This window comes from Balaenoptera physalus (assembly GCF_965194825.1).
Source record: "Balaenoptera physalus genome assembly, chromosome: 9".
NCBI lineage: Eukaryota > Metazoa > Chordata > Mammalia > Artiodactyla > Balaenopteridae > Balaenoptera > Balaenoptera physalus.
In genome coordinates, this window is record NC_138888.1 from 59,593,027 (window position 1) to 59,607,310 (window position 14,284).

At 42.0% G+C, this 14,284-nt stretch overlaps 1 protein-coding gene across 5 annotated transcripts in view; it reads left to right on the forward strand.

Annotated features, from left to right (window-relative positions):
- Positions 1–11,775, forward strand: part of FAXC (failed axon connections homolog, metaxin like GST domain containing) — a 76,849-nt gene extending 65,074 nt beyond the window's left edge. For all 5 annotated transcript variants that reach the window (XM_082475326.1, XM_082475325.1, XM_082475324.1 and 2 more), the window contains 2 exons: positions 756–872; positions 10,974–11,775. In XM_082475326.1, the coding sequence (XP_082331452.1) occupies positions 756–872; positions 10,974–11,263 (407 nt within the window). In that variant the 3' untranslated portion in view covers positions 11,264–11,775. The remainder of the gene's footprint in view (positions 1–755; positions 873–10,973) is intronic.
- The last annotated feature ends 2,509 nt before the right edge of the window (positions 11,776–14,284 follow it).

The window sequence follows — 14,284 nt, forward strand, 5'->3', positions numbered from 1 at the left end:
CCTCTTTATCCTGCAACACAGTGGCCTGGAGACAACCTGGGGCAATTGTAGTAGGTAAGATGTGATAAGTCCAGGTGACAAGGCCTGAACTAGGTCAGCCGTGGTGGAAAAGGAGAGATGGGAGTGGCAATGTGAGACATCCCTGTATGGGAGCCTGATCCCAGGGCTGGGTCTGCAATTTTAAAGCCTCTCTTTATGTTTGTTTCCTGTTGGTGCTCATTGGTGAGAACTTTGCCAAGACCATGGAGACCTCATGGAAAGCCTTGCCTCCAAACTTCCTAAGTAGCTTAGGCTTCTTGTTTTTCCCGAGGAAATGAATTAATTTAATAAAAGTAAGTGCTGAGGCTGGGTGAGCTTGGCTGGGGTTACTAGAGATGGTTTAAGCAAACTTCCAGGTGTTCTCAAGCACCTCAAACTTTAATGGCTAGAGTTGGAGACAAGGAGGTGCCTCTGGAGGTCTGGGGGTGATCAGTTCTTCCTTTTTTCCATGAACCCCCTCTCTCATCCACTTATCTTGATATGTTTCCAGTTACTTCCCTGCTTTGCTGTTGTATGGGTTGATATATCACAGAATTGTTTAATTTGCTTTACTTTTGTTTCTAGTTTTAAGTCAAAGGGGGTACATGCATTTGGTTTTGCAAAGCTTTTGATGCACACTTAAACGGGCGTATAATGGGCGCATGCTGAATGCTGTTGTGACGTAGTGGGACGGTGAGGGCCGGCCCAGTGACCTCTCTCTGCTCTCTCTGCTGCAGGTGATAAGAAGTACATCATGGGGCCCAAGCTTTCCACTCTTGACGCCACCGTCTTTGGACACTTGGCACAGGCAATGTGGACCTTACCAGGGACGAGACCTGAGCGGCTGATAAAAGGCAAGCCCTACGAAGCTCTTCAGGTTTTGGGAGTTGCTGGGGGGTGGACGGTGGGAGCAGCACAATGGAGAATTCTAGGCCAATGCCCCTGAGCTCGGCTGTGCTTTATGGAGGCGCCAGGCCGTGGTGTCTGGGGCCAGGGTCGGTTTCCTGTGCTCAGGATATGTAGAGGCTGAGGAGAGACCCGGCTTCTCACCTGCCATCTTGCTCAGACCATGTTCTTAGCAAAGCTGACACAAATCCTGCTGTGTTCTACACCAGGGCTTTTCTTCCAGCTCCTAACGTAGTGGACTTAATACTTGTCGCTGAAACAGGGCTTGCATTGCCCCTAGTGCCCTTGTTTTGTTGGTCTTCCTTAATTTCCTTTGGACTGTGGTGGCTCACCAGTTTCTGGTTTACCCAGCACTGCGGCAGCCGTGGTCGGGTGGGACTGATGAGCCCACTGCCCATCTTACATGCTCCTTTTGAGTCTGAACTGGTCTCAGATATTTCACACGTGGGTATAGGTACGTATGATTCTGCGTCATTTGAGTTCAAAGCACTCCCTTCTCCTATTCCAGCGGGGTGTCTGTAGATCATACGCTGAGAATAGTAGAGCTAGAAAGTTCAAGATAGTGGGAAAATGGGGAAAGTGTCAACAAATGCTTTGTAAGTCTAGTGCTATGTGAGGTGTTATTATTGATATTATTGTACATGCATTTTGACCAAAGAAATGGTATCTTTGTTGTGTGATCTTGATGTAAGGCCCATGAGAATTACAATTCTAAACTGGAGGGGTCGAAGTGGGATGAGTGGGACCGGAGCTAGAGGATGCACGTATGTGTGGGGTAGGGATGGGGGTGGTTGGCAGGAGTAAAATTGGCAGTGGGGCAGGGGAAGTCAGCTCAACCTGGGTTGATGTCAAGGGACCAGATCTTCATGTGTGTATGTGTGTGTGTGTGTGTGTGTGTGTGTGCGTGTGCGTGTGCGTTGGAGTGGGGTGGTGGGATATACATGGCAGCTGGGGCCTCTGGGAGAGGCTTCCTCTGCCTTGAAGAATGGGAACCATTTTGAGTCGTCTCTGGTTTTCAACAGTACCTAAGCAAGTGCCCGGGGCCTGGGAATGTGGGCATCAAGGTTCCATATTTCGATTTGGGGAAGGGGATTGACAAGAGTTAATCAGGATTTTTATACCCCAGCTGAGAGACTGGAGGTGTACATGAGATCACCAGTGAATAACATATAGAGTACTCTTATTTAATGTTGGATGGATGGATGGATGGATGGATGGATGGAACCAAGCAAGGCAGAATCATACAAGAAACTGAGGCAGGTGAGCAGTCATGTGTGGTAGTCGTGGGTGGGTAGGTGGGGAGGTTGGTGAAGGCTGTAGCTGTGTGTGTGTGTGTATGTGTGTGTGTGTGTGTGTGTGTGTGTGTGTGTGTGTGTGTGTGTGTGTGTGTACTCATGTGCATGCCCAGAGATTCAGACCAGGCTAAAGGCAGCAGGAGTAACTCTCCAGATTGGTGGGGATGGGGCTCTAGATACATTACCAGACTTGGTTGGAATGGATCAGGCATTGACTGAAGGTCTTTTAGAACGATAGCTAGGCGGGGATAGGGGTAGTATGGACTTATGTTTAATTTCCTAAATGATCAGCGTGGAGGTGTTCCTTGTCTTGTGATGTGCTGGAAGTTATCTAAATTGAATATGTTATCATATTGGTGATGTTTGTAGCACTTAAAGTAGTTTCCCTTTATTTTAATCAGATTTTCCATGGTGGTCTAAAAGATAGTGATTCCTTTTCGTTCATCTAGGGCTGTGTTTTGTATTTACTCTTGCTTCCTGTTTCTTCGTACTCCCTCCTTCCCTACCACACCACCTTTACACACCTATGCGTACACACACACTCACATCTACTTATATGCTTCTATACCCACATGCCCTATACACACTCACTTGTACACATACATTTACACTTCTACCCAAGCACATACACACACACACCCTATGCATACACACTCACACACACACTACAGTTGACAAACAACACAGGTTTGAACTGCATGGGTCACTTATACGTGGTTATTTTTCAGTAGTAATGACTACAGTACCACACAGCCCATGTTGGTTGAATCCACGAATGCGGAGGAACCTTGGATACAGGGGACAGACTATAAGTTCTATGCGAATTAACCCCCATGTTGTTCAAGGGTCAAGTGTATTGAGGCCATCTGTTATTTTTTCAGAAGGATTTAGGTATCCAGTATCAGTAGAAATCTCAGATTGTATAGAATCCCTTCTCGAAGAAATGAAGCATCTTTTGTGAATTTATTTATGACTTGGCCCTTTCCTCTATTACTTCCTGGAGGGACTTGAGGCATTTAGTGTTCTTTTTAAAGAAATGATCAGTGTTTTTGGAGAATTGATTTTGAGTCCCATGCAGAGACGCACACATTTGGGGGAATCTGATGCTGTCACCTGCAGGGCACTTTGGCACGTAGATGCAGCTCCTTAAAATAAGCCGGTAGCTTCCAGCTCTCCGTGGGGATCGGAGGAGCACAAATCATTCAAGTCCACAGCAAGCCTCTAAAGCTCACTTCAGTCATTATTCTATGCCCCTTTCTAACCTTTTGATCGGAGCTGCTAATGCAGGCAGACTACTAATTTGATCTCAACTTCTTTCTCTGCCTTTGCTCTTTTTGTGGTGGAGACCTTCAAAGGAGAAGTAGAAACAAACAACCAAGAGTCTGGATAATTTAGAACTGGCTCACATCCAGGAGTGGAAGTGGCTTGGATCTGGCAGTTTTCTGCCTTAGCTTTGGAACAGCCAAGCCACTATTGTCCTTGCCGTCTGTGTGAGTGTGTGTGTATCAATATTAGCTTTTGGTCCTAGATATTATTTAAAATAGTCTAGCCACACAGGCTACTCCGGGAAACATCCAGAATCATGAGAACTTTTCCTTAATTTAGGTGAGTAGGAGGACAGACTTTGAATATTCAGCAATTCTTAAAATATATATAATATGTTTGTATATGATATGAAATGTCATTTCCTTACTAGAGAAAATTTAGAAAAGATAGAAAAGTTTTAAAAAAATAAAATTAACTTGTGACCCCATCACCCGCAGAGAAATTCTGTTAATATTGTGGTATGTTTCCTTATCTTTTATCAAGTACATGGATATATGTATGTTTAAAAATTGGGATCATTATGTTGATATAGTTATAACCTGCAGTTTTTTTAAAAAATTAATTTATTTATATTTGGCTGCGTTGGGTCTTCATTGCTGCGCGTGGGCTTTCTCTAGTTGTGGCGAGCTGGGGCTGCTCCCCGTTGCGGTGCACAGGCTTCTCACTGCGGAGGCTTGTCTTGTTGCGGAGCACGGGCTCTAGGTGTGCGGGCTTCAGTTGTTGTGACACGCGGGCTCTAGAGTGCAGGCTCAGTAGTTGTGGCTCATGGGCTCTAGAGCACAGGCTCAGTAGTTGTGGCGCACAGCCTTAGTTGTTTCGCGGCAGGTGGGATCTTCCCGGACCAGGGCTCGAACCCGTGTCCCCTGTATTGGCAGGCGGATTCTTAACCACTGTGCCACCAGGGAAGTCCGTAACCTGCAGTTTTTAATTAACTATGTATTATGGCCATTTCCCTTGTCATTAAATATTCTTCAAAACAGTGTATTTAGTAGTTGCATAATATCCTATCCCATGGCTACATTGTAATTTATGTGATTAATCTTTTTCTGGACTTGTGGGTTGTTTCAAATAATTTTTACTAACATTCTATATTAACCACTGTGCCACCAAGGAAGTCCGGAATCTCAGTTTTATTATCAGCAAGTTTTTTTTTTTTAATTAATTAATTAATTTATTAATTTATTTATTTATTTATCTTTATGGCTGTGTTGGGTCTTCATTTCTGTGTGAGGGCTTTCTCTAGTTGTGGCAAGCAGGGGCCACTCTTCATCGCGGTGCGCGGGCCTCTCACTGTCGCGGCCTCTCTTGTTGCGGAGCACAGGCTCCAGATGCGCAGGCTCAGTAATTTTGGCTCACGGGCCCAGTTGCTCCGCGGCATGTGGGATCTTCCCAGACCAGGGCTCGAACCCATGTCCCCTGCATTGGCAGGCAGATTCTCAACCACTGCACCACCAGGGAAGCCCAGCAAGTTTTTTTTATTAAAGTATAATTGACATACAGTATTATATTAATTTCAGGTGTACCACATTCAATGTCTATGTCCATTTTGAAATGATCACCACAATAAGTCTAGTTACTGTCATCATACAAAGTTAATACAGTATTATTGACTATACTTCCCCATGGTGTACATTACATCCCCATGACCTAGTCTCTTTATAACTGCAAGTTTGTACCTCTCAGCCTCCCCCATTCATGTCCCCACCCTCTGACCTCCCCGCTCCTCTGACAACCACCAGTCTGTTCTCTGTATCTGTGAGTCTGGTTTTGTTTTGCTTTTTTTTGTTTGTTTTTAATTAAAAATTTTCTTTTTAGTAGCAAGGATACTTTATTTTTTTAATTAATTTTTTTTTATTGGAGTATAGTTGATTTACAATGCTGTGTTAGTTTCTGCTGTACAGCAAAGTGAGTCAGTTATACATACACTGCTTGTTTGTTTTTTAGATTCCACATATAAGTGAAATCTTATGATATTTGTCTTTCTCTGTCTGACTTATTTCACCTAGCATAATACCCTCAGGTTACATCCATGTTGTCACAAATGACAAGATTTCATTTTTTATGGTTGTGTAATATTCCATACTATGTATGTTTATGTGTGTGTGTGTGTATCTTCTTTATCCATTCATCTATCAATGGACACTTTGGTTGCTTCCATATATCCTGGCTATTATGCTGCAGTGAACATAGGGATGCATGTATCTTTTTGAATTAGTGTTATTGTCTTCTTTAGTAAATACTCAGGTGTGGAATTGCTGGACCATATGGTAATTTTATTTTTAGTTTTTTGAGTAACGTCCATACTGTTTTCCATAGTGGCTGCACCAATTTACAGTCCCACCAGCAGTGCATGAGGGTTCCCTTTTCTCCACATCCTCACCAACACTTGTTATTTCTTGTCTTTTTTAGCAACCCTCTTAATGTGGAGTCACATTTGATATTTTGATCAGAGTATCTTATTAGAGAATTGCATGTGGATTTGGCACTCTTTAAAATAGACATGGAGAGTTGGAGAGCCTAGAAAAGTGAAAGTAAAGCACAAAAGGGAACGGGTTCTGTCGCACAGCTGCTTGCCCTGGAGAGCCGTACCAAACCCAGAGAACCTAACACTGCTTTTCTGAATTTGTAAGGAACACAACCTTCTGGGTTTTAAGAAAAACAAACACTGTTCAGCAACTCTTTTACCATCAGTTATTTATTGTACATGGATTATTTTTTTTGACTTATTATTTGATAGATTAAAAGGTGGAAAAAATGCTGGATATCTTTGAAAAACATACACGTATATGCCCACCCCATACTCTTACTGTTCTCCATTCAAAGTGTTTAGGAAGAGGTTGTGGGGGAATTCGGGTCTCAGGGAAGGGCTGGCTCAAATGATCTTTGCTGGTCTTTGTATCCTGAGATCTGTGAATTAGCTTCAGTGAGACTGGGGAAGGGGTGGGGGTGTCCTCATTACCTCATTCAAGTTTGCTAAGAACTTTTTTTTTTAATATTTTTTAAAAATTTTATTTACTTATTTATTTTTGGCTGTGTTGGGTCTTCATTGCTGCGCGTGGGCTTTCTCTAGTTGTGGTGAGCGGGGGCTACTCTTCCTTGTAGAGCACGGGCGCTAGGTTGGTGGGCTTCTGTAGTTGTGGCACACGGGCTCAGTAGTTGTGGCTCGCGGGCTCTAGAGCACAGGCTCAGTAGTTGTGGCGCACGGGCTTAGTTGCTCCGCGACATGTGGGATCTTCCCGGACCAGAGCTCGAACCTGCGTCCCCTGCATTGGCAGGCGGATTCTTAACCACTGCGCCACCAGGGAAGCCCTGCTAAGAACTTTTCTGAAAAGGAAATGTTCAGCGCCCTTGCTGCCTGTGTGACACAGCGTTATAGGGAGCAACCAAGGACACAGCCAGCACCTACCACAGGCGTGGAGCCAGGAGGTGCCGAGTAAATACCTGGAAACCAAAAGAGTGTGTGTGAGCACCAGCCCTAGGTTTTCCGGATATTGGCTGGTTAAGAACCCGGGGCTGGCAGTGGTGCTGGGAGGAATTGGAGAAATATAGGAAAATAAAAGGAGTCACTTTTTTCAAAGAGCCGTGGGGAATATTTCCATTTGAGAAACTCCAAGAGAAAAGCTCTTTATTCTGTCTGGGAGTGTCCTTGGGGTAGAGGGCCATTTGGCTTTCTGATAAATATCCTCTCAAGTTGTCTGAGAATATCAGTAATCACTCATTAGTCATTTTACTAATTTATTTTATTGGATTTTTAAATTAAAAAGGTAATACATATTGTCACAATAAGTTGAATTAAACAGGTGTATTTTAAAAGATTTATTACCTTCCCCTCACCCATGTCCAGTGTCACTCCCATAGAAAACTAATATTAAGGATTTGGAGTGAACCCTTCTGTGTCTTTTTTTTTTCACATACAAATTTACATACATGTATATAGCTGTTTTGGTTTGTTTTTATTGTTTTAAAACTAAACAGTGGAATTGCATTATACACATTACTTTATAACTTGTTTTTTTCACTTAATAGAATATTATGTCTTTTTAACAGTTGCCCAATAGTCTATAGAATTGATACACCAGAATTTATTCAATCAATCCCTACTGATGGACATTCAGGTGTTTCCATCTTTCTTTTCTTTCTCTTTTTTTTATTGACATAATACTGCATTCGACATCCATGTTCATCTATCTTTACATACGGATGATTTTATTTTAGTAGAATAGAGTACTAAAAGTGGAGTCCTGAGCCAACAGGTAACTGAATTTAAAATTTCAATAGATAACATCAGATTACTTTCCTAAAAAGCTTATAGCAATTATACTTCCACTAGCCATGTAGTATAATGCCTGACCCTCCACACTGGATGGTATTAGACTTTTTTACCAGTCTGATAGGTGACATTATCTGATTGTTGAGTACACTTTGAAAAAAACCCTGCAGTTTAAAAAAAATTTTTTCACAAAGTTTACATCTTCAGTATAGACATTTATGTTAACATGGGCATCTCTCTCTCTCTCTCTCTCTCACACACACACACACACACACACATATTACACACAGGCTGTTTCTACTGCCGACTTTTTTCATTCTTTTTGGCTGGTAGCACATTGAGTGGGTCAGCTGGTGGAGAATCTAGGAACAAGCAAGGATTGGCAAAACCAGATAAACGGAGAACTCAACTGTAAATTTTCACTCTTTGTTTCACTCTTTTTATCAGGGGCAGGATATGAGGATGGGCATGTGAGCTCGCAGCCCTTGCTTATCAAAAAGCACACCCTTTCTTCACTGTGTGATAGAGAGATCTCTTCTTCATGACAACCCATTATCTTTGAGTGACAACACCTGTCTTCTCAAAATTCCTGAGACTCCAGAAAGAATTACAGAAAAATATTCTGTAACAGGTAGTGGGAAGCTATTAATTCCCAGGCCAGGCTGTCAGCTCATCAGGAGAGAGGCACAGTCCAGTCATGGTGAAGGGAATGGAGTCTGGAGACTGCTTGTGTCTGAATCCTGGTTCAGCCACTATATAGCTACGTGACCTTAGGCAAGTTAATTAACCTCTCTGTTGCTTCAGTTTTCCTATTACAGATAGAGATATTAATAGTTCCTGCCTCATAGGATTGTTGCCAGGACTAGAGATGGGAGTTAATATAATTCAACAATAAATAAAGCACTTCAAGTAGTGCCTGGTACACAGTAAGGCCTATATACATGTGTGCTATTATTAATTTTTATTATTGCAGACTGAAGGGGTTCTAATGTCACACAGTCATGAAGGGGGCAGCTCTCCTGGAAGAAAGGTAAAGAAACAGGCTGTAGAGAGAATGGCTACAAAAGAAGTAGAGACAGTCATATATTGTGTAGATCCCATGGACATTGTGACTAGATTCTTACTTTCTGGGAACGGACTTGATTGAAGCAAACAGGGTTGTCCCCAGGGCCTGCTGTGAAGTGACCACAATTCATCTTTGATATTCCCTGCCCCCAATGGCCCCTTGCTGCTGCTTCTGCGTCTTTATCTAATTCTTGGTTACCAGCAACACCTGGTGAGGCGTTTCGTAACTGCTTCCCTGAGGGAGAAAATAAGGGAAAGTTTTGCGTGCATCTGCCCAAAAAGGAGCAATGATGTTGGCTTCTTAGCTTCCGAGCGTGTACAGAAAGTCTTCGAGTTGGGGGCAATCAGAATGGACTCATATAAGTGTGAGTTGAACTGTTTTGATCTGAGAAGACTGAAAATGGTGACCTGGAACCAATACAAATCCACTGGTTTACAGGATCCATGAAGCAGGGGGATTTGCCTTATTATGTTTTGTAGCGGATGTATTTAAGCAGAACAGCAATCAAGTTTTGAAAAATTTTAGTGGGAAAATGCTTATAATGTTACAGGAAGTGACAGGTAATGATAATAATGACAATAAATAAATAGAAAAAAGTACTGAAAGAAATCACACCAAAATGTTAATTGTGATTACCTTGGATTGGTGAGATTACAGGTGCTTTTGTTTTCTTCTTTATGTATATATATACATATGTATTATGTATATTTATACCATTTCTATATACAGACTTCTCATTTTCCAAAATGAGCATATATTATTTTCTCTGATAGAAAATAAAATAGAGTTGTTACAGGCTATAACCACTAGAGCTGTTAATATAGAAACAGCCTAAATGGCTATAATAGGGGATTGGAAAAAAAAAAATGAAACTATGGTACATCTGTATAATGAAGTACTGTGCAATTATCAAGGTGGTCATGGAGTGAAATTAAAAGGTTTACATTATATGTTGCTAAGTGAAGAAAGTAGCATAGGAAACAGAATATATAGTAAATGCTATATAACAAATGTAAATATATGTAAATATATATATATAAATATGTAAATTTCAGGAAGAGTTTAAGTGAAAATGTTATTATGGCAAATGGGATTATTGGTAATTCTTTTATTTTTTGCTTATCTGTATTTTCTAATTTCCTGCAATAAAACATGGATTACCTACACAATAGGTGAATGTTTATATAACTTTTAAAAAATAAACATCCAAAGAATATTCTTAGGGCAATAAAGTCCTATAAGAGACAGTGACAAATTATATGCTTATGAGGAGTGTTGCCATCTGGTGGATCAAAAGCAAAAACTCACCCTCTTTCTACATTTTTCATTTGGAATTAGGAAATGAAAGCCATATACCGTGCCGTATTTCAGATGAATGCCTGGACAATTTTAGCAACTTAACAAAAATGTTCCTTTGATTCACAGGAAAAAGAAGTAGACCAATGACCAAGCCCAGCAAACCCAATAGTGGGTGCAGTGTTGAATTTTATTTAAAAAATAAAAAAATCTCTGTTTTACTAAATATGTTTGCAGGCGTGCTCATCCATAAAGACAATTCTGAGTTACCTATTTTTTGGATGATTCAGGGCAAAATTTCCATCCTAACCTAATTTTTTTCAACTAGTTGGCATACTGACCAGCCCGTAATGACACTACAAATATTTGTGGAATGAAGGATCACTTCTGGCTGACTTAATCCAACTAACAGTTGGTGTGTTTTCATGGACTATAAATTAATTTAGATATGAACCAGTCGAAGCACTAGTTCTCTTGATATGCAAACATAAAATAATAAAATACTTCACAAAGCCAAATGATGGTAGTTTAGCTGCCATTTTGGATAAGCTACCCCCTCACTTCTCACCACCATCGGCCTCACCCCGAAATTTCATTCAGCCCATTCACTGAATTTAACTTTTCCCACTCACCTTTCTCCTTCTGTGTATAAAAATCTAAACATTTTGACAGTGCCTCTGTGGAAAAACATGGTTAATGCCTACTCTACCCCATCCTTCTAGTTTCCCAGAAAGCCAAGCGGCTGGTAGATTGTTGCCTTTGAGAACTAACCCTCGCTTTCCTCACCACCCTGCAGGTGAGCTGATCAATCTTGCCATGTACTGTGAGAGGATAAGGAGGAAATTCTGGCCTGAGTGGCAGCATGATGATGACAACACCGTCTATGAGTCCGAGGAGAGCTGTGAAGACAGCAAAACGCATACGCCCCTGCTGGACTTCAGCTCTTACTCAAGGACAGAGACCTTTGAAGATGAGGGAGCAGAGAACAGTTTTTCCAGAACCCCAGACACGGATTTCACTGGGCACTCGCTCTTTGATTCTGATGTGGACTTGGATGACGACACAGACCATGAACAGTGCAAGTGACGTTCAGCCCCGCCGACCCTCCTCTGTTGGAGCTGCCATTCCCTGGGGTCAGTCCAGTTTCCCGGGTGGAAATCCATCCGCGCTGGGAGGAGATCTTCGTGCTTGACACAGTTCTCACAAGCTAACGGGACTAGAGCAGCCTTATTTCTTTTTGTACAAACAAGACACAGAACCATTCCGATGGCTCCATTTAAAAAAAAACAGGCAAAAAAGAAAGTCAGCATGGTTCCTGAAATCCACTTTTGTTTTCATTAGAAAACTAAGATTGTGTGGTAGAGCAGGTGCAAGAGCAGGTTGTCCGCAGATGGTGTGTACAACGATCCCCTGCAACCCGAGGGCTTAGGTGCAAGATGGATTCTTGAACGTCCTTCATGCAGCAGGGTTCGAAGTCAGGAGAGATGTCATGAGAAGGAATGTAGGAGATAAATGTTCTATGGTGGCTGCTTGTATTTCCTGTGTGTATATTGTATGTTGAGATATAAGTCAAATAAAATCCATAGATATTCAGTGAACACCTACTATGTGCAAAGCACTGTGCTAGGTGCTAGCCAGTATGAGTTTTATCCTAAGCCCTGCCAGTGGCTAGCTGTGTGATTCTGGGCAAGTCCCTTAATTCTTGTGTGCCTCATTTCCCTCACCTGTAAAGTGGGGGTAACAATAGTCCCCGCCTACCTACCTCACAGGGGTGTTGTGAGGATTCACGTGGTAACATACGGCGCTTTAAACCTCTCGGAAGAGGTGTGACATAAACACATTTTATTCTTTAATGTGCTTCGTGTGTGTGGAGATTGGAGGGCAAAGGAATTCCACATCCAGGCAACAGCGGCCACAGTCACTCGCCCAAGCGGAGCCAATGGAACACACACCAAGGCACAGTTAAGACTCTGTCATCATCCTCTTTGTGATCTTGCTTGAATCGAAATCTTTTGTTCAAAGAACCTTGGAAATGTTTCTACAGATCATCAACAGCTACAAACAGTCTTCAATTCTACTGTACATTTGCAGAGAAGCCTTTCTTTCGTTGCCTGAACGCACACTGGAACGTTGTCCTTTGTTGATTCTGGAGTGTTAAGTTGCCTACGTTTGGTTTACTTGGGGGGAATAAAGCTCAGGAATAGGATGGATTTAATAGTGGTGAAGGGGAAAGGATTTGATTGATTTTTGTAAGCAGAAGCTCGCCAACTTGTAATGTCTTTTTTGAAAACAAACCTTGCAAGATGTATTGGAAAGATGAAGTAGGAAGAGGATCGTTGTAACTGGTAGCAGAGCACTTTGTGCAGTGTAGACCCTATGCAGTTTTATTAGCGCAACTTTTCTGGTGTTCTCAGCCATTGTCCGGTGAGGGAAGGCAACGCTGAGGAAAGTCTTAATGTTTCTTAAGGATTTTTCCTCCCCTCCCCCTCCTCTCTCTCCCTCCCCATAGAGCCCCTGAACTCTTGGGCTTACTGTGTTGACTGAGGCACTCCATCTCTGAAGACATAGTTTTGGTTGACTTAGAACATTTTCTAGTGAAATATAGGTTGAAGATCCTAGGGTGATGGCTGTGGATTTGGGCTTCTGACCACAACTGACTGGGGAAGGGTTATTCCTTATGGGGTTACAGAGGAACTTCTTAAAAGACAGCGTCTTCTGGTAAGTTCACGTACTTTATTTGAAAAAGACTCTCTTTGAATATGGTTTTGACAAAATAGTCCTAAAATGCTGTGGATTCACAAAGAAGTAAAGGGGGAGAGTTTTTGAGGCTATTTACCATTTAAGCAACAGGGTAGGGCATATGTAACTGGGAAGAAATGCTGAAATACCCTAAGCTAGACATTTCTATTGCACAGAAAACTCAGTTGTTAATATCTTATTAAAGCCCTTCATCTTTTGAGAGGACTATTGGCTGACTAAGAAGAATGTGTTGGAGGATGTATGAATGGATAAGCCTGTTTTGTTTCCAGCATCATTTGGACTGTTCGCCTCTCCTCTCTCTAGCTTAGTGAGTTCCAAGGCCAGCTGGTGGTAGTTCTGTGTGACAGGGAAACTCCTGGCCTGAAAATGTGAATGTAGTGAACAGGCAAACTGTGGACCAATCTCCACAAGGACTGAGTTCCCCTTTCCCCACCCTCAGCTGGAAAGAGTTGTGTTTGAAATTTTGTCTACAGTTTATTCTTCCTGTATAGCACCAAGTGTGCTGTATCTTCACGCCAAGAATGATTAAGTTATGAGTATGTAGAAGTCACAGATATTTTTTATTGTGTGTTACTTGGAGGGCAAGTCCATGAAGAGCCAACATTCAAAGTGAAGTTGTAAGACCTTCCTTCATTCTCTTCAGGAGCCTCCCGCAGGGGCTTGAATGGGCATTGCTGGAGTCCTGGGTACTCCCTGACAGCTCATGACTGGGTAGTCAGCATTTTGTACGGGTAACTTGATTAGGAACCCTAGAGTAGACCGAGGTTTTACTTTCCCAAAGTTGGTTATGGAAACAAAATGACCAAGACAAAACCCACTGTGGAGTGGGTGACTGATGCACTCTTGATTGGGAAGGCTTTAATTTTATGTGCTTCTTTCTAAAGCTATCCAGGTTTGAAGTGTTCTCCAAGTTGATGAACAGGTGCTACTTATAAGAAAAATAAGAAATTAGGGGATATTTTGGTCATCTGGCTTACTTGTTCAAGTTCTGTATTTCTTTTTTACTGGAACGTAACTTAAGGAAATGTGATCTTTAATGGTAGTAGATGCTTTTGGATGGACAGAAGACCCATGGGCTACCTGTTCTTTTTTTTTTTACCTCTCATTGTAAAATTAAATTCTGCCCTTCTCTCCACTTCCCTTTGCCTCAGCCCACCCCTGTCTCCACTCATCAGGATGAAGGAACAGCAGCGTCATGCTGTGCCCTGCATACGCCAGAGTAGATACAAGGATGATTTAAATTTACGCAGGAGTAAACTGTATTGTCGGAGGTTCCCATTTCTTGTTGTAACATCATGACTTGTGAATAGTGACACTACCAAGGCCACATGCTACCCAGCTGACTGA